The 22,271-nt window shown below is 37.1% G+C and overlaps 1 protein-coding gene across 1 annotated transcript; it reads left to right on the top strand.

Moving 5' to 3' along the window:
• Positions 1–13,806: 13,806 nt before the first annotated feature.
• Positions 13,807–14,742, top strand: LOC116900476 (olfactory receptor 4C46-like). Its single transcript, XM_032902212.1, has one exon. It carries the CDS (start codon positions 13,807–13,809, stop codon positions 14,740–14,742), a length of 936 nt encoding a protein of 311 aa, XP_032758103.1.
• Positions 14,743–22,271: the final 7,529 nt, after the last annotated feature.

Genomic DNA, 22,271 nt, shown 5'->3' on the forward strand with positions numbered 1-22,271 from the left:
ATTAGATAACAATTAATTGGTGTGTTCTTCCACGGAGAAGACTATTTTTTCCACTCAACATTCTCTATTTGTCCATAGTTCTTTGTGCAGGTCTGAGGCTTTGTGTTTTTCCCCATCTATATTGGTATGTCTATTGATGTCATCCTTTCTCAGTCCACATTTGGGCAACCATGTTGGTGAGACATTGTGGGTATAGCTTCTGATATTCATAAGAGACCCAGTATCACAGCAAACTCCCTGATTCTGGCCCTTACAATCTTTCTGCCCCGTCTTCTGCAATGTTCCCTGAGCCTTGGATGTTGGCTTCCACACCCCTGCATTTTGATTGGTTGTGCTGAAAGCCATTTTTAAAGCTAGGAAAGAAAATCCAGTTACCGATTGAACTGGCTAGTTTTATGTAAATTTCACATAAGATAGGGTCATCAGAGAGGATCATGCCTCAATTGAAAAAAATGCTTACAAAAGAGTAGGCTATAGGCAAACGTATAGGGCATTTTCTTAATTAGTTATTGATGAGGAAAGGCCTATCCATTTATGGGTGGTGCCATCTGTCCTTGGGCTGGTGGTCCTGGCTTCTATAAGAAAGCAGACTTAGTAAGACCTGCAGAGCAAGCCAGGAAGCAGCACCTCCGTCCTCTCTGCATTAGCTTCTCTATCCAGGTTTCTGCCCTGTTTGAGTTTCTATCCTAACTTCTGTTGATGATGTACTGGGATGTAGAAGTGTAAACCAAATAAACCTTTCCTCCTCAAGTTGCTTTAGTTATAGTGTTTCATCTCAATAATAGTAACCCTAAGTCACCAGAATATCAGCATTTCATTTAAAAGTCCCTGGGTGAGAAACTTCCTAAAGCTAATTCTTTTCAGCCCTTTTTCCTGTCTGTCTGTCTTTTAGTATTTTATGTACTTTTTCATTCTTCAAAATTTCATACAATATACACTGATCACATCCACCTACCACTATCTCCCTCTAAATCCCCCTAGTGCTCCCATGTCATCTCCTTCCCAACTTGATGCCCTTCTTTTTTCCCACTAATTTATTTATTCATTTTATGTCCTGATTGCTGCTCTCCCTCCCAGTCCCCACAACATAATCTTCTCTCCACTCTTTCCCCACCTCACTTCTCAAGTCTCTACAGAGCTAGGTCCATTTTCTCCAGCTGAGGTCAGACAAGGAAGCTCAGTTAGGGGAACTGTATTCACAGACAGGCAACAGCTTTAGGGACAAGATCCCACTTCAGTTGTTGGGGGACCCACATAAAGACTGAGCTGTACACCTGCTACATATGTGCAGGGAGCCTAGGTCCAGCCTGTGTATGCTCTTTGGTTGGTGGTTCAAATCACTGAGAGACCCAAAGATCCAGATTAGTTGATTCTGTTTGTCTTCTTGTAGCGTTCCTATGCTTTCTGGGTTCCTTGATCTTTCCCTCAACTCTTCTGTTGGACTCCCAGAGCTATGTTCAATGTTTGGCTGTGGTTGTGGCTGTGGCTCTCTACATCTGTTTCAGTCAGTTGCTAGTGTTCTTCTCTTACTTCTAAGTCTGATGTGGACAGAATAGGTTAGGGCAAAGAGATAGTATATTGGTAGGTTGGGTGTACAGCCTGGAAATATGTTGAGTGGGATAAAGTCAAGTAGACAGAGAAGACTAGACTGGTGTACAGGTGTGCTTCCTGTTCCAAGCCTAGAATGTGAGGATAAATCTTTCTGGGTGGATAGATGGGATGAGGTATAGGAGGAGCTTATGGTTTGGGGGACATGCAAGGAAGATCTCAGCAAAAGCCTAGAGATTCCTTTTGGCACTAAAAGGGGAGGCCGAAGTAGGTTGAGACGCTATAAGACAAAGGCTATTTTGTGCTGTTTAGAGAGAAATTCTACATGGGAAGATCAGGGAAACTTACCAGGGATGGGGAACTAAGGGATTTTTGCCAGTCTAGACCCTGCAGTTTGGTTTGGTTATTTTAATTAATTATTATTCCCCAACTTTGATGAAAAATGTTTATCAATTCTGTTTTATGGTTGAGTCTTTTTAGAATATTATAATATCATCTATAAATATGAATAATTTTTCTATTTCTTTTCTTATTTATATACATTTTATTTCTTCCTGCCCCCTAATATTTTCTTAGTTCTTTGAGTTCTTAGAATGTGTTTGGTCATAATTACCTCCTTCCCTAAATCTTTCCATATCCACAATATACTTTCCTACAATCCAAATGTTCCTTTTTTAACCCATCCAGCCCAGTTTCAGCTACCCAAGTGTTCTTGGATGTGTGACCTTCCACTAATGACCTAAATTCCTGGAGAAAACTTAATCTCCCTCTCTCAGTAGCTAACAGTAGTTCTTTGGGTAGGGCTAAAATTTCATGCCTAAGTCTTCCTCCATGTATTGGTGTGTTCTGATTTGACCTTGCTTAAGTAATATACAATATATACTAAAAGACATAATCCACATGATAATCTCATTACCTTCATAAAAACCCTTTGACGAAATTCCATATCCATTCATAATAAAAGTCCTGGAGAAGCTAGGGATATGGTAGACCTATTTCAACATAATAATGGCAATATATAGAAAGCCCCCAAACAGCGTGATCCTGAACAGAAAATGACACAAAACACTTCCATTAAAATCAAGAATAAAACAAAGGTGCCCACTCTTTCTCATCCTACTCTACATTGTAATTCATGTCTTGGCTAGAGCAATAAGGAAAGTGAATGAGATACAAATAGAAAATGAAGTCAAAAGCCACTACCCAAAGACTATACATGGACTGACCATGGGCTCCAATTGCATAGGTAGCAATGAATAGCCTAGTAAGGGCACCAATGGAGGGGAAGCTCTTGGTCTTGCCAAGGCTGGACCCCCAGTAAACGGGATTCTTGTGGGGAGGGTGGCAATGGGGGGAGGGTTGGGAGGGGGATACCCATATAAAAGGGGAGGGGGAAGGGTTAGGTGGATGTTGGCATGGAAACCAGGAAAGGGAATAACAGTTGAAATGCAAATAAGAAATACCCAATTTAATAAAGATGGGGAAAAAAGAAAGAAAATGAAGACAAAGTATACTTATTTATAGATAATGCATTTCTATACAAAAAAGACTCTATTAGAAAACTCTTAAAGCTGATTAATACATTCATCAAAGAATCAAGATACAAAAATGACCCAGAAAAATCAGTAGCTTTCCTATATACAAATGACAAACATGCTTAAAAAATATTAAAAGAAATATACTATTTAAATTTCCTCAAAAAAAGATAAAACAGTTTAAAAAATAAAGTAACCAAGAAAGCAAAGGACTTTTTCAACAAAAATTTAAAAGCATGTTGAAAAGAAATTGAAGGTGATACTAGAAGATGAGGAAACCAAAAGATTAATAGGATTAGTATTGCAAAACTAGCTATCCTAACAAAAGCAACCTCCAGATATAGTACAATTCTAATAAAAACTTCAACACAGAAATCCCATAAAAACACAAAACCAGAAGCCACAATATTTATTCAAAGGACCAAAACACTGCCTGGCAAAACAGTATGAGACAAAAACAAAAACAAAAACAAACAAAAAAACTTAAGGATTCTGAGTTCATATTCTGTTAGCCATTTATACTATAGGGAAAAACTATTTTCAATAATAAAAAATAAATTTAAAAATTCCAACATAGTTCTACACAGAAATTGAAATTACAGTCTTCAATTTAATATGGATATACAAATGCCCCAGAATAACCAAGATAATCCTGAAAAATAGTTGCCGGAAGTATAATCATCACAGATTCCAAGTTATATTACAAGATCACATGCTATAAAAATAGCATGATACTGCCATAAAAGCAGACTCATTGATCACTGAAGCAGAATTAAATACCTGTATGTAAGTCTATACTCCTACAACCACCTAATTTTTGATGAAGATAAAAACAATGCATATTGTAAAGATGATAGCATCTTGAATGAATGGTGCTGGTCAAACTGGACAGATACATATACAAGAATAAAACTAGATAGATCTTGACACCCGCGGATCCCGGCCCGCAGCAGCTCTCTGCTCCCAGAACCCGTGGGAGAGATACCTTACCGCCTGGTCAGGTGGGCACTCCTGAGGCTGCAGAGCGGAAGAGACCACCAACACTGCCCACCCCTGCCCACATCCCTGACCCAAGAGGAAACTGTACAAGGCCTCTGGGTTCCTGTGGGGGAGGGCCCAGGAGCAGCAGGGGCCCTGCCTGAGACACCGCCTGGAACCTGAAGGAAACAGACCGGATAAACAGTTCTCTGCACCCAAATCCCGTGGGAGGGAGAGCTAAACCTTCAGAGAGGCAGACACGCCTGCGAAACCAGAAGAGACTGCTCTCTGCACACATTACTGATTCCAGAGGAAAACACCGGAGGCCATCTGGAACCCTGGTGCACGGAGGCCCCGGAAGAGGCGGCGCAGATCTTCCTGGTTGCTGCCACCGCGGAGAGCCCGTGGGCAGAACCCCGCGAGCGAACTTGAGCCTCGGGACCACAGGTAAGACTAACTTTTCTGCTGCAAGTGACCTGCCTGGTGAACTCAAGGCACAGGTCCACAAGAACAGCTGAAACCTGTAGAAAGGAAAAACTACAGGCCGAAAGCAGAACACTCTGTCCCCATAACTGACTGAAAGAGAGGAAAACAGGTCTACAGCACTCCTGACACACAGGCCTATAGGACAGTTTAGCCACTGTCAGAAATAGCAGAACAAAGTAACACTAGAGATAATTTGATGGCGAGAGAGGCAAGCGCAGGAACCCAAGCAACAGAAACCAAGACTACATGGCACCATCGGCGCCCAATTCTCCCATCAAAACAAACATGGAATATCCAAACACACCGGAAAAGCAAGATCTAGATTCAAAATCATATTTGACCATGATGATGGAGAACTTCAAGAAAGACATGATGAACTACCTTAGAGAACAAGTAGAAGCCTACAGAGAGGAATCGCAAAAATGCCTGAAAGAATTCCAGGAAAACATAAATAAACAAGTAGAAGCCCATAGAGAGGAGACACAAAAATCCCTGAAAGAATTCCAGGAAAACACAATCAAACAGTGGAAGGAATTAAAAATGGAAATAGAAGCAATCAAGAAAGAACACATGGAAACAACCCTGGATATAGAAAACCAAAAGAAGAGACAAGGAGCTGTAGATACAAGCTTAACCAACAGAATACAAGAGATGGAAGAGAGAATCTCAGGAGCAGAAGATTCCATAGAAATCATTGACTCAACTGTCAAAGATAATGTAAAGCGGAAAAAGCTACTGGTCCAAAACATACAGGAAATCCAGGACTCAATGAGAAGATCAAACCTAAGGATAATAGGTATAGAAGAGAGTGAAGACTCCCAGCTCAAAGGACCAGTACATATCTTCAACAAAATCATAGAAGAAAACTTCCCTAACCTAAAAAAAGAGATACCCATAGGCATACAAGAAGCCTACAGAACTCCAAATAGATTGGAGCAGAAAAGAAAAACCTCCCGTCACATAATAGTCAAAACACCAAACGCACAAAATAAAGAAAGAATATTAAAAGCAGTAAGGGAAAAAGGTCAAGTAACATATAAAGGCAGACCTATCAGAATCATACCAGACTTTTCGCCAAAAACTATGAAGGCCAGAAGATCCTGGACTGATGTCATTCAGACCCTAAGAGAACACAAATGCCAGCCCAGGCTACTGTATCCTGCAAAACTCTCAATTAACATAGATGGAGAAACCAAGATATTCCATGACAAAACCAAATTTACACAATATCTTTCTACAAATCCAGCGCTACAAAGGATAATAAATGGTAAAGCCCAACATAAGGAGGCAAGCTATACCCAAGAAGAGGCAAGAAACTAATCGTCTTGGCAACAAAACAAAGAGAAGAAAAGCACACAAACATAACACATCCAAGTATGAATATAACAGGAAGCAATAATCACTATTCCTTAATATCTCTCAACATCAATGGCCTCAACTCCCCAATAAAAAGACATAGATTAACAAACTGCATACACAACGAGGACCCTGCATTCTGCTGCCTACAGGAAACACACCTCAGAGACAAAGACAGACACTACCTCAGAGTGAAAGGCTGGAAAACAACTTTCCAGGCAAATGGTCAGAAGAAGCAAGCTGGAGTAGCCATTCTAATATCAAATAAAGTCAATTTTCAACTAAAAGTCATCAAAAAAGATAAGGAAGGACACTTTATATTTATCAAAGGAAAAATTCACCAAGATGAACTCTCAATCCTAAATATCTATGCCCCAAATACAAGGGCACCTACATACGTAAAAGAAACCTTACTAAAGCTCAAAACACATATTGCACCTCACACAATAATAGTAGGAGACTTCAACACCCCACTCTCATCAATGGACAGATCATGGAAACAGAAATTAAACAGAGGCGTAGACAGACTAAGAGAAGTCATGAGCCAAATGGACTTAACGGATATTTATAGAACGTTTCTACCCTAATGCAAAAGGATATACCTTCTTCTCAGCTCCTCATGGTACTTTCTCCAAAATTGACCATATAATTGGTCAAAAAACGGGCCCCAACAGGTACAGAAAGATAGAAATAATCCCATGCGTGCTATCGGACCACCACGGCCTAAAGCTGGTCTTCAATAACAATAAGGGAAGAATGCCCACATATACGTGGAAATTGAACAATGCTCTACTCAATGATAACCTGGTCAAGGAAGAAATAAAGAAAGAAATTAAAAACTTTTTAGAATTTAATGAAAATGAAGGTACAACATACCCAAACTTATGGGACACGATGAAAGCTGTGCTAAGAGGAAAACTCATAGCGCTGAGTGCCTGCAGAAAGAAACAGGAAAGAGCATATGTCAGCAGCTTGACAGCACACCTAAAAGCTCTAGAACAAAAAGAAGCAAATACACCCAGGAGGAGTAGAAGGCAGGAAATAATCAAACTCAGAGCTGAAATCAACCAAGTAGAAAAAAAAAGGACCATAGAAAGAATCAACAGAACCAAAAAGTTGGTTCTTTGAGAAAATCAACAAGATAGATAAACCCTTAGCCAGACTAACGAGAGGACACAGAGAGTGTGTCCAAATTAACAAAATCAGAAATGAAAAGGGAGACATAACTACAGATTCAGAGGAAATTCAAAAAATCATCAGATCTTACTATAAAGCCTATACTCAACAAAACTTGAAAATCTGCAGGAAATGGACAATTTCCTAGACAGATACCAGGTACCGAAGTTAAATCAGGAACAGATAAACCAGTTAAACAACCCCATAACTCCTAAGGAAATAGAAGCAGTCATTAAAGGTCTCCCAACCAAAAAGAGCCCAGGTCCAGACGGGTTTAGTGCAGAATTCTATCAGACCTTCATAGAAGACCTCGTACCAATATTATTCAAACTATTCCACAAAATTGAAACAGATGGAGCACTACCGAACTCCTTCTATGAAGCCACAATTACTCTTATACCTAAACCACACAAAGACCCAACAAAGAAAGAGAACTTCAGACCAATTTCCCTTATGAACATCGATGCAAAAATACTCAACAAACTTCTGGCAAACCGAATCCAAGAGCACATCAAAACAATCATCCACCATGATCAAGTAGGCTTCATCCCAGGCATGCAGGGATGGTTTAATATACGGAAAACCATCAACGTGATCCATTATATAAACAAACTGAAAGAACAAAACCACATGATCATTTCATTAGATGCTGAGAAAGCATTTGACAAAATTCAACACCCCTTCATGATAAAAGTCCTGGAAAGAATAGGAATCCAAGGCCCATACCTAAACATAGTAAAAGCCATATACAGCAAACCAGTGGCTAACATTAAACTAAATGGAGAGAAACTTGAAGCAATCCCACTAAAATCAGGGACTAGACAAGGCTGCCCACTCTCTCCCTACTTATTCAATATAGTTCTTGAAGTTCTAGCCAGAGCAATCAGACAACAAAAGGAGGTCAAGGGGATACAGATCGGAAAAGAAAAGTCAAAATATCACTATTTGCAGATGATATGATAGTATATTTAAAGTGATCCCAAAAGTTCCACCAGAGAACTACTAAAGCTGATAAACAACTTCAGCAAAGTGGCTGGGTATAAAATTAACTCAAATAAATCAGTAGCCTTCCTCTACAAAAAGAAAACAAGCGAGAAAGAAATTAGGGAAACGACACCCTTCATAATAGACCCAAATAATATAAAGTACCTCGGTGTGACTTTAACCAAGCAAGTAAAAGATTTGTACAACAAGAACTTCAAGACTCTGAAGAAAGAAATTGAAGAAGACCTCAGAAGATGGAAAGATCTCCCATGCTCATGGATTGGCAGGATTAATATAGTAAAATGGCCATTTTACCAAAAAGCGATCTACAGATTCAATGCAATCCCCATCAAAATACCAATCCAATTCTTCAAAGAGTTAGACAGAACAATTTGCAAATTCATCTGGAATAACAAAAACCCAGGATAGCTAAAACTATCCTCAACAATAAAAGGACTTCAGGGGGGAATCGCTATCCCTGAACTCAAGCAGTATTACAGAGCAATAGTGATAAAAACTGCATGGTATTGGTACAGAGACAGACAGATAGACCAATGGAATAGAATTGAAGACCCAGAAATGAACCCACACACCTATGGTCACTTGATTTTTGACAAAGGAGCCCAAACCATCCAATGGAAAAAAGATAGCATTTTCAGCAAATGGTGCTGGTTCAACTGGAGGTCAACATGTAGAAGAATGCAGATTGATCCATGCTTATCACCCTGTACAAAGCTTAAGTCCAAGTGGATCAAGGACCTCCACATCAAACCAGACACCTCAAACTAATAGAAGAAAAACTAGGGAAGCATCTGGAACACATGGGCACTGGAAAAAATTTCCTGAACAAAACACCAATGGCTTATGCTCTAAGATCAAGAATTGACAAATGGGATCTCATAAAACTACAAAGCTTCTGTAAGGCAAAGGACACTGTGGTCAGGACAAACGGCAACCAACAGATTGGGAAAAGATCTTTACCAATCCTACAACAATAGAGGCCTTATATCAAAATATAAAAGAACTCAAAAGTTAGACCGCGGGGAGACAAATAACCCTATTAAAAATGGGGTTCAGAGCTAAACAAAGAATTCACAGCTGAGGAATGCCGAATGGCTGAGAAACACCTAAAAGAAATGTTCAACATCTTTAGTCATCAGGGAAATGCAAATCAAAACAACCCTGAGATTTCACCTCACACCAGTGAGAATGGCTAAGATCAAAAACTCAGGTGACAGCAAATGCTGGCGAGGATGTGGAGAAAGAGGAACACTCCTCCATTGTTGGTGGGGTTGCAGACTGGTACAACCATTCTGGAAATCAGTCTGGAGGTTTCTCAGAAAATTGGACATTGAACTGCCTGAGGATCCAGCTATACCTCTCTTGGGCATATACCCAAAAGATGCCCCAACATATAAAAAAGACACGTGCTCCACTATGTTCATCGCAGCCTTATTTATAATAGCCAGAAGCTGGAAAGAACCCAGATGCCCTTCAACAGAGGAATGGATACAGAAAATGTGGTACATCTACACAATGGAATATTACTCAGCTATCAAAAACAACGACTTTATGAAATTCGTGAGGCAAATGGTTGGACCTGGAAAATATCATCCTGAGTGAGCTAACCCAATCACAGAAAGACATACATGGTATGCACTCACTGATAAGTGGCTATTAGCCCAAATGCTTGAATTACCCTAGATGCCTAGAACAAATGAAACTCAAGACGGATGATCAAAATGTGAAGGCTTCACTCCTTCTTTAAAAGGGGAACAAGAATACCCTTGGCAGGGAAGAGAGAGGCAAAGATTAAAACAGAGACTGAAGGAACACCCATTCAGAGCCTGCCCCACATGTGGCCCATACATATAGAGCCACCCAATTAGACAAGATGGATGAAGCAAAGAAGTGCAGACCGACAGGAGCCGGATGTAGATCGATCTTGAGAGACACAGCCAGAATACAGCAAATACAGAGGCGAATGCCAGCAGCAAAACCACTGAACTGAGAACGGGACCCCGTTGAAGGAATCAGAGAATGAACTGGAAGAGCTTGAAGGGGGCTTGAGACCCCATATGTACAACAATGCCAAGCAACCAGAGCTTCCAGGGACTAAGCCACTACCTAAAGACTATACGTGGACTGACCCGGGACTCTGACCTCATAGGTAGCAATGAATATCCTATTAAGACCACCGGGGAAAGGAAAAGCCCTTGGTCCTGCTAAGACTGACCCCCCGGTGAAGGTGATTGTGGGGGGGAGGGTGGCAATGGGGGGGGGGTGGGGAGGGGAACACCCATAAGGAAGAAAGGGGGATGTTTGCCCGGAAACCGGGAAAGGGAATAACACTGAAATGTACATAAGAAATACTCAAGTTAATAAAAAAAAAAAAAAAAAAAAATAAAATGCAAAAAATTTCACACCAAAAAAAAAAAAAAAAAAAAAAAAACTAGATAGATCTTAATCTCTAACCCTGAGCAAAACTCAACTTCAAATGGATTAAGGACTTTTACAAAAGATCTGATATCATGACGTTTACAGAGGACAAAGTAGGGAATAGACTAGAATTTATAGACACAAGAAAGTACTTTCTGAATAGCAAACTAGTAGCATAGGCATAAAGACAGATAATTGACATAATTGACAGATGGGACCACATAAAACTAAAAAGCTTTTTTACAGCAATGAACATAATCACTTGAATAGAGGCAAACTGCAGAATGGGAAAAATTCTTTATCAACAACTATACGTGATTATTCAATGCCCTACTCTTCTAGATCTCAACTAAGCAACAGTGAGTATTCAGAGGCTTAATATTGAAAATAAAACAAATCGATCAGTGTAAGTCCACAGAGAAAATATATCACAAATCTACATATTGTATTTATGGCACTTTGTTATTCTCCTGGTATCCACTTTCTTAACCCAGATTCATTGGAAGACTTAGGTTCTAAGTATAGGGAATATATATTCCCCATTCAAGAATAGGTTCCTCCCAGACATGTCTCCTCAGAATACATAATTTTAGAAAAACAATACATATATCAACTCCATCAAAGGAAATAATTAATTCCTGAGAGAAAAAGAATAATGTCCCTGAACCTTTCTGGAACCTTTGTGACTCTCTGTACAGAGCAAGATGGAAATGTTTTGTTGTCATTTGAGAAGATTGAGCATGGGTAAGGTGGCTTATATAAAAGCAGACACTTCCTACAGACTTTGGTTTCCTAGTTAGTAGGACCAGAGTGATGTACAAGAATCAGTCCTTTATAGTGTTAAGAGTAAATTCCGTTCTGATTCAAAATCTTTATTTTTGTGAAAATGTTCTAAAGACTAGGCTAGTTGGAGACATTTTTACTTTTAAGAATATTTCACTTCGTGTTGCATAGCTATACATTTTATAACTGATCTATAAAAGTATCTTTTTAATGTGTGTAATTTCTTAATAACTGTTTAATATTGAATTGTCTGAATAGTTTCTTTCTCAACTGTGTCACATCTCTAATAATGAAACTTACTGATTCCAAAAGGAATTGATTTCAGATGGTGTTTGTTCCCAATGTCCCTAAGCAGAATTAGGATCAACCTCTAACTACTAAAATGACTAAGGTAAGTGTTTCAATTGTGTTGATTTTATTACACATTTCCACTTTCTATATGGTAAATGGTATGCTTCAATGCCTTAGCTATAGCACCTTCCATTTACAGCCAACTATTCAAATGTTGTTCATTAAATATAATTGATCTAGTTTGGCAAATAAAAATTTGAGGTACAACAAGACTAAGCAATTTGTAGAATGTAGCTTATTTTTGCTATGAAGTATTTTCTATTAATCAAGACTAATCATGGAAACTAAGAAAATATTTAAATATGCTTCCTACTCATGAAAAGCATAAATATGAATATTTATATACATACCAAGTTTTAAGAATAAACACAAACAGCCCTCCCTGGGATTTCCTGCTGTAGACGAGTTTCTGTGTCTTCTGAGAAAGTAGCTTTGGAGATGGTTCTTCTTGAATCTACCACAAGGTTGTCCTTTTAGCTCATACCAATGATTCTTCCTAATTATTACAAATATACACTTATTAAAAATAAATGATAATTCCATATGTGTCCAGAGCACTGTGGTATGTGTTTTCATATATATATTTCATTACTTCTTCTAAGAATTTGTAAAACCATGTTATTATTTTTGCTTTGTAAATTAGGAAGCAGAATGCAAGGTGCCAAGAAATATAGTTTAATAGGAATCAAGACTATAAGCAGACATACTTATAATTCTGTATCTAATATACATTAGAACTGTGACAAAAATATTGAACAGTTCACCAAAGAATTGTGAGACAAGATTTTGAAAGGGTCGTAAAGACAGATGAAATAGAATGTCAGAGAAACCAATATAAAAGAGCGCTAATGAATATTATGGTTTGCAAATGTTTGGGAATTCAAAGATGTCATCATTAGCATTCATGTGTATGTGTTATAAAATTTCCCCATAACACTGCTGGCTGTATACAAGGGAGATTACTTGCTCAAGATTATTTGCTTATTATACTATAGAACCTAAGCTTAGGATTTAGAGGAAAAAGGCTTAGCAAGTAGAATCTGACCTAATTAGGCTATGACTTTTATTAGTTGTTGCTTTTAAACATGATAATTTCTTTATATGTTTATTACTTAATACATAAAGTCAAATACAAAATTATATGAGTATCTACTTGCTTTAAGTAGCAAATATTTGTAAAGCATTTAAAACACTGCTATTCAAAAAGATTGAATTCAGATAACTATATTATAGCTTTTCATTTCTACAATTCAGTTGTTGTTGTTATTGTTGTTATTATTATTATTATATTATTATTATTATTATTATTGTCTTGGTGCTGTAATTTAATCCTGAAATCATTGCCTTATCAGTAAACGAGATAAAATGTAATCAAGCCTATGGATTGTTATCTGCGATGAATGCAACCATAAAGGCAAAACCTTTACTACCATGCCTTGCATGGAGTATTCACTGAAAGGTATGTGTTTTTAACAATTATTGACTTAATTGGATTAGACAGTAAATAGGCACAATTGTTTCACATTCTCATCACCAATGCCTACTTACCCCTTCTGTCAAATGTTATAAATACCCTACCCACTGGAGATCTTTTTTTCTGGTTCCCACATCACCCAAGAGAAGACTAATCAAACATCCCCACTTCCACCTTCATCCACCGACTTCAATTCTCAGCTACCTGATCCTGTTTTTCTGTACTCTAGAATAAAGAATACTGAAAGGGTTTCTTAAAACCAAAGTTAGGTATTCAGAGAAGAGGGAATCTGGAAAGAGTTTAGAAAGGGTGGATGTGATGCAAATGTACTGTATAAAAAAAATCAAAGAACTAATAAAATATTATTTTTCAAAGGAGGCGACAAAGGACAGATTCCATAGTTTTGCTTTTGTAGACCTTAAACTCTTCTCCAGCATTCCTTTGCAAATTTAACTGGTTCTATGTATCAACTATTGCAAATTAGACTCTTAGCCATTCCAAATGACTTCCTGCCTTGTGTTCTGACAGAAGGTCTAAAACACAACTTGAGTTGTCTTCAAGATCTAAGAACATTTACTTTCCTCTCAAGAAAAGTCCTTATACCTCAAATAGAATTGAGAAATTTGTTGTTTGTTTATTTGACCAAGTGTACAATATTTTTTTTCAGATAATGTAATTGAGTAACACACAAACTACATGGAAATTAGGAACAATGTGACAGAGTTTGTTCTCCTGGGGCTCACCAGGAACCCAAGCATGCAGAAAATCGTATTTGCTATATTTGTTATCATCTACATCATCTCCATGGTAGGCAATGTGCTCATTGTGGTCACTATCACTGCCAGCCCATCGTTGGACTCACCTATGTACTTCTTCTTAGCTTATCTCTCTTTCATTGATGCCTGTTATTCTTCTGTCAACACTCCTAAATTGATCATAGACTCACTCCATGAAAAAAAGACCATCCTATTCAATGGATGCATGACCCAGGTCTTTGGGGAGCATTTCTTTGGAGGTGCTGAGGGCATCTTGCTTACTGTGATGGCCTATGACCGCTATGTGGCAATCTGCAAACCCTTACACTACACAACCATCATGAGCAGACGGGTATGTGGCCTGCTGGTAGGAGTGGTATGGGTGGGAGGTTTTCTTCATGCAACCATACAGATTCTGTTTATCTTTAGATTGCCTTTCTGTGGTCCAAATGTCATAGATCACTTTATGTGTGATCTGAACCCTTTGCTTAACCTTGCCTGCACTGATACCCACATTCTGGGGCTCTTTGTTGCTGCCAATAGTGGTTTTATTTGCCTGTTAAACTTCCTCCTTCTATTGGTCTCCTATGTGGTCATCCTACGTTCATTAAGAAACCACAGTGCAGAGGGGAGGCGCAAAGCCCTCTCCACCTGTGTCTCACACATAACAGTGGTTGTCTTGTTTTTTGTACCCTGTATTTTTGTGTACATGAGACCTTCAGCCACTTTGTCTATCGATAAAGCAGTTGCTGTGTTCTACACTATGATAACACCCTTGTTAAATCCTTTAATCTACACCTTGAGAAATGCTCAGATGAAAGATGCCATTAAGAAATTGTGTAGATGGAAAGATGATGTTAATTCCATCAACAAATAAATGTTTCTAATGTGCAATTTTTGAAATAAGTATCAAAAAGCCAGTCATTAAATGTCATTGTATTTAAAGCCAGCAAGATTTACTCAGGCCTTCTACCAAATTCTGCCACATTAGAAATTAACTTCACAAGCTTTAGTCAATATGTGTTGATGGACTTTTCTTCACCCAAGAATAATAAAATATAGTAGTGTTGAAGAAAAATCTCTACATTTGTGTTGTCTCCATTTTACAAGTGAGAAGTGAGACCACATTCATGACCCATTAAGAAACTATGACTGACTAATTTTCAAAGCTATATTCTTAATTGTGATGATACTCTATCACAGATGATTAGCATGCCAGAGAAATAAACTACTTATCATTTTTAATAAGAGAACACCCACCCACACACACATACACACACACACATATATATATATGTACATATATATACATATATATATGTACATACATACATATATATGTACATACATAATATATATACTTCATTCTCTTTCTGCCTTTTTATAAATCATAATCTATGGCTGTTAATCACCTTGATCACTGCAATATCTAGTACAGGGTTATAATATCAATGGCCAGTTTAATGTATAATAACTAGATATGAAATTTATCATCACATCTTTTAAAAGACCAGAAGGGGGCAAAATCTGGGTGTATAACAAAGCTAGAACAAGTTAAAAAAATAAAATTCAACATTAAAAAAGTCCTTATAATCTTCAGAAACATTTTCTACTGTTTCTATCATCTATACTACATTGATCCTTCATCCAAATGGATGGTGGCTCAACAACAAAAGAACACTGGCTATCCGGCAGAAATTTCTGCTTTTTAGTTATGCAATTATGCTCTATAAAGTGCTTGCTAGGTAGACCCAACAACTTCCAGAATGTAGCACAATGTCCAATATATAATAAATAGGTAATAATTAAATGGAAATATTATGGAAGACAAATGAATTCTATAACATTAGAGGCTAAACAATGTAAGCGAAAGAATTCTTACCTTTTTCATAATTAAAAGCATAAGGAGAATTCTAGTTAGACTACTTAGGAAAAGACAAGTTAATTAGAGTGAAAACTAAGATAGAAACTAAAATAGATTCTCAGCATATGGGAAAATTATTTACCTTGAATTTCTGTTAGCTCTCAGTAAAATATCATTAACCTATGATTTTGAGATATTTGGGTTATAATTTTCTACTAATCATTCTAATTTCTGGCAAAGTCTATTATGAAAATATTTTTAAAAGATGCTTTATCTGTATAAAAACTATATCAGAATAAAAAATTCTTCATCATCTTTGTCTTTCATTCATTTAACAACAGTGTTTGAGCATAAAGAATGTATCAAGCACAGAGGCATTTGCAAAGTATATGTGTCAACACTAGTAATAGTCTTATTATGGATTCCTTGTTAGTAGCAAGTTAGAGTTGTTTGCTTGTTTTTGTTATGATTTGGTTTAGGGTTTGGTTTTTGTTTTTGGTTGCTGTTGTTGTTGTTGTTGTTGTTGTGTTTCACTCCTTTTTTATTTAGCTTTTTGACCACTTGGTATCATTGTTTGAAGTCATGCTATTAAGTGCCAATTTGAGTTTCCTAGATCTTGATTTCTGTCTTCTTATAAAGTTTCCTTTAAAAAAAAACTATGCAGGGAATGGACCACATAGGCTATGTATGACAATCCAAAAGCTAATATTGTATTCAACAGTAAAATATTATTTTCCCTTTAAGTCAGGAGCAAAATGAGGATATTCACTTTCTCCATTTCTGTTCAACATTAGTAATAAAGGAATCTGGCAAAAGTGAAATAAAAGTAATCTAAATTAGAAAGAGAAAAACTAAGTTGCCTGTTGCTGATGATACTGCAAATTGAAAACCCTAAGAATCCCACAAAAAAAGCAAAAGAATTTATAACTGATAAATTGAATATGATTTCAGGTTACAAAATCATCAAATCAAGAATTTCTACACTACATATAAATTTGCAAAATTTTAACTTCAATTATAATAACATAAGAAATTAAATATTTATGAGTAAATACAATTGGAAAAACGAAAGCTAAAATTATATGTATACTGAGAGTTTTGAAGCACTGATGAGTTTCAATAGTGTCAACATGCAATACTGCAGTGATAATCAATGTTCGTGTAAAAGAATTAATATGATGAAAATATCCACATTTTGCAAAGCAATTCAGAGCTTTAGTGCACTTAATATTAAAATGCTAAGATAATTTTCATATAAGCAAAAACATATCCTAAAATATCCATAGAACTATAAAAGACCCCAGATAGCCAAAACAATCTTAAGCAAAAATAATGTTGGAAGCACCTCACTCCTGAATTTTAGCGTATCTTTCAAAGCTGTAATAATCAAAAAGACATGATAACAGCATATATATATATGTATATATGTATATATATGTATATATGATGTGTATATATATATATGTATGATATATATATGAATGATAGGAATGAAGTTCCAGAAATAAATTTAAGTGTATCATTTGATATTTTACATACAGAAAATCGCAGTTTCTTCAATAAATGATGGGGGATAAATATCACATGAAGAAGAATGAAAATGAACACTTTGTTTTCTACCATGAATAAAACTCAACTCAAAATGGGGGGCTTAAATGTAAGGTCTTTGAGTTGTAGACCTACATTGAGTGACATCTTGGTCTAAGCAGTGGTTTCTGTATCAAATACAAAATCAGAGACATCATCAACAACAACAAAGAAAACACAAGAAAAAAGTTGGAGATTGGTTTTTCATGTATCTACCAATCTTCTTTCCATGCACTCATGTTTTATTTTTAGGATATTCAAAGTAAGTTACAGATGGAACACATTCTCTTTTAGATGTCAGTAGCTCTTTCTATTTGTTTGGCCTATTTTTCATCTATAATATCTGTTTGATTCTTTTTGTGTGTGTGTGTGAACTTTTTTTGAAAATAGACTCTACTCTCATACAATACATTCCAACCAGTTTCCCCTCCCTCCTTTCCTCCACTTCCCCAGAACCAACTCCTTTTCATTCCCTTTTAAGAAAAGAACAGGTCTCCAAGAGAAGACAGCAAGGCAGCACCAAACAAGAAACAAAAGACAGTGGTTCTCAAGCTTCCTAATATTGTGACGTTTTAATACAGTTCCTCATGTTGTGGTGACCCCTATCAATCAAATTCTTTTTGTTGCTACTTCATAACTATAATTTTCTACTATTATGAATAATAATGTAAATATCTGACATGCAGGATATTGCTACAAATTGAACAGAATCCAAGCATAGTGATTAATTACAAAATCAATATGATATTATATGTTGTGAAGCATGTATTTCTAATTAGAAAAAAAATAAAATTTTGTCTTGAATAAGGATACCCTGGGTAACCGTCTTAATATAACAAAAGTAAACTACATTGCTACATTTTGCAGCTGTATAGGTTAAAAGCCAACATCAGTGAAAAGGATGAGATTGCTTCTTTCTCACCAGATCAGAAATTCTCAGGGAAGTCTTTACAAAAGCACAGTAAAGACCATCTTCCACAAGTCTACTCCTATATTTAAATCTGATAGCCAACAAAGTGAAAAATACTGTTTCACAAAAATATGCTATTTGGAATGAAGAAGGCACAACACAATCTCAGACAGAACATGGTGTGGTGGCCAACACTTGATCCAGAATTTAACTGACATTGTAGAAATTCAGAACTAATTGAATTGCTGTTAAGAAGCTCAAAGCTCTTCGCTTGTGCTGTCACAGGAACATCTTCAGCTTTGACTGTGAATAGGCTTCTGACAAGTAGACTTAAAAGTCGGGTAAATTTTAAAAATAAGACGAAATCTTGTCTGCAAGTGTGTTCAAGTGTTCTTTAACAGAAATGATCGTTGTAATCCTTTTGTCTACTTCAATGTGAGCAGATATCATAGGCAACATGATTTTCAACCTTTTTTTCCCAAAGCTGAAGTTTCATTCAGAATGATTCAATCTTCTCAGACAAAATGAAGTACTTGACATTTGGTCCTTGCAGCAGTGATAAATTTAACTCATTCAAGATGGCAAAGATATCAACCCAGTATTTTATGCAATTCACTTTTATCATGGAAAAATGCTTTAAACTGCAGTCTTGCTTTCTGATTTAAAACATTTCGAATTCATCAAGAAACTCAAAAAACACATTTTAAAACTTTTCCCTTGGACAACCATCTCACTTAACTATGAAATAGCAGAGTTTTGTCTGGTGCACCAACTGGTTGCACAGCCTCAAACGGTCGACTGCTTAAGGTGCTCACCTTTACAAAGTTTACAGAACTTATGATTCTTTTCATTACTTCTTGTTACTCTGTGTCAGCGTCTTCACTGTTACTATTTGTTGATCAATGATGTAATGAGATCCAATGGCTTATGGTGACTAGTTCAAACATTGAAATCCAGACCAATATCCTAGCCCAGAAGGAACACCATCTGTGCAAACACCACAAAACTTTCCCCAAGAGATTTTATGTTCTTTCAGAAATGAACCATCTGTATCAAATATGTCACATGTAGTAGTTGCAGCCTCAGGATGTTTGCAGAAAAGAAATTCATCCTTAACGTCACCATCACTAATATAACTCATGTAAACAGTAACTGTAAACAGATTGCAACATCGGTATATTCATTATCTGGATACTGAACATTGGAAGTGGAGCAGATTTAATTTCCTGGATTACTTGATCGAGAATATCAGCAGACATATCATCTATTCTGCAGACAATCATTAAATAAGGGAATGGCACTCAATTGTGTAACAAACTCATCTCGCATCATAATTCGAACAATGTCTTTGGTCCCTGGCAACAGTAAGCCATCAGCAATGGTATGACAGTTCATGCATGTTAGCCATTCTGACCTGCGCATGATGAAATCTCAAAGTAGTTTTGATATGCATTTCCCTGATGGCTAACGATAGTGAGCATTTGCTTTAAGTTTTTTTCTCAGTCATTTGAATGTTCTTTATTGAGAATTTTCTGTTTATATTTATAGCCCATATTAATTGGATTATTTCGTTGTTTTTCCAAAATAGTATTTCTATTGATTATTTGGGAATTTCATCTTCAGTGAATTTCATCTATCATACTCCCTTCAGTCCTTCCATATCTTCCCCACCTTTGTGACCTCCCACCCAAGAAAATAAAATGAAAATAAATAACAAAGTTCAATTTGTGTTGTTCATACACTCACTGGAGCCTGGTTATACTCCCAGTGGTCCTCCCACTAAAGGAAATTAAGCCACTATACACACTTAAAATTTTCAAAGAAAATTTAAAATAAAGAAAATATGCAAAAACAAAAAGAAAGAAAGAAAATTAAGCCAGAAGCCATCTATTGTGGAGACTTACACTTCAGCATCCCTATCACAAATTTTAAGAGTTCTCTTTGATGGCTTCCTATTTAGACTGTTACTGTTAGTAAAGTTGGGATGACAGTAAGAATTGTCACAAAAGCCTTCCATGTCCTTCCTTCTCAACATCTCATCTGTAGTCATTAATAACACTGCCAATGTACCTTCCTTGCTCTTTATTGTCAGCTGGAGCTCAGATCACAGGCTTCCTCATGATTTCTGGTGACAGCACAGACCATAAACAAGGACCCCATCTGCATCAGGACCATGGTCTTAAACAAGTCACTTGGCGGCAGTCTGTGCCACAGACATCAATATGGTTTCAAGCTGCAGCACATACAAGGGACATCCATGTTATCTTTGGTGGTAGCACAGGTCATGGACATTAACACAGACCTCAGCCACAGTAGGACCACAGACCTAGTCATAGCCCCTGGCAGCAGCACAGAGAGAACCCATGGCCTCAGGGGGGCAGTTCAGGCCACACACGACTATAACCCCAGGAAGCAACATGCCCAGCAGACATCTACACCATCTCAGGATACAGCATAGACCATGGAGATCCTCACCACCTTCACGTCTACACAGACCCTGTCTATTGTAGGACCACTGACCCACACATATCCCTCAGAGTTATCACAGACCATGGTGGCCTTTTGAGGAGGTTTTATCCAGAAAGTGAACTATTCCTCAATCCAGTGCCAAGTGGCACGTTTGAGTGCTGAGTCTGCATGTGACTAAGTTCCAGGCTTCTGTACTCTACCTCAACAACCTTAATGGGCAACAACGTGTTCCACTGTCAACTGCAGCCCTCTCTCACATCTGTCATCACATCACAGCTCCAGTTCCTCCTCTAACAATGGACAAGCACTGCTCCACTTGTTCATCTTTCTCACCTCTCTATCATTCATTTGTTCATCTTAGTGGCACTGCTGGCCTGTTCATCCCACTACCACCTCTCCACTCTCTACCCTCATCCCTACCCATTTGAGGAGGGAGATGAGGGTGACCTTCAGCTGGTCTGGTCTCCTCCTGATTATTTTTTTAATATCTAGTTTCTTGAGTACATTATATATTTTGGACATTAGACCTCTTTCAGAGGTAAGAGTTTGCAAACTTTTCCCATTCTGTAAGCTGCCCTTTTGTGTGATGGTATCCTCTGCCTTCAGAAGTTTTTCAGTTTTCTTAGGTTCCTGATATAAATTGTTTATCTTAGTTCTTGCACTATTGGTGTTGCTTTGAAAGTTGCCTCCTAGGCCACCGCATTCCCCGCTTTCTCTTCTATCAGGTTAGTGTGTCTAGGAGGCCTTTGATATACTTGGACTTGAGTTTTGTGCAAGGTGATAAATATTGATTTGTTTTCATTCTCCTACATGCAGATATCCAGTTAGACCAGCACTATTTGTTGAAGGTTCTTTCTTTTATTCTATAGTATAGTTATGGCTTCTTTATCAAAATCAGTTGTCTGTATTTGTGTGAATTTATGTCTGGGTCTTCACTTCTATTCCATTAATCAATGACTGTATTCGAATGTTACTCAGTTTCTAAATCCTATAACTCTTTAATATAATTTGAAATTAGAGGTGGTGAATAGCTCCACCAGTTCTTTTATTAGTCAGGATTATTTTAGCTATCCTGAGTTTTGCTGTTTTCCCAAGTGAAGTTGAGAAATATTCAGTAAGAGATTTTTTTGGAATTTTGATTAGTAGTGCATTGATTCTGTAGGTTGCTTTCAGTAGGATGGTCATTTTTACAATGTTAATCCAACAGATCCATGAGCATTGGAAACCTTTTCATATTCTGATATCTTCAACTTATTTTTCCAAATCCTTGAATTTTCCACCATACAAGACTTTCACTTGCTTAGAGCTACCCCAAGATATTTTATATTATTTAAATCTATTGCAAAGGGTGTTATTTCCAATAATTTTTCCACAATCTACTTGTCATTTGTGTATAGGAAGGCAGCTGATTTTTATTTAGCTAATCATGTACCCAGTTACTTTGCTGAAAGTGTTTATCAGCTGTAAGAGTTTCCTAGTGACTTTTAGGATCACTGATGTATACTATCATATCTGTAAATAAGGATCCTTTGATTTCTTCTTTTTCTTTGTATCCCTGATTTTTTCTTTGTATCCC

The sequence above is a fragment of the Rattus rattus genome, chromosome 5 (assembly GCF_011064425.1).
Source record: "Rattus rattus isolate New Zealand chromosome 5, Rrattus_CSIRO_v1, whole genome shotgun sequence".
NCBI lineage: Eukaryota > Metazoa > Chordata > Mammalia > Rodentia > Muridae > Rattus > Rattus rattus.

Bases quoted from the DNA above. Each gene is read 5' to 3' on its own strand.
- LOC116900476 (XM_032902212.1), top strand. From the start codon at position 13,807: ATGGAAATTAGGAACAATGTGACAGAGTTTGTTCTCCTGGGGCTCACC.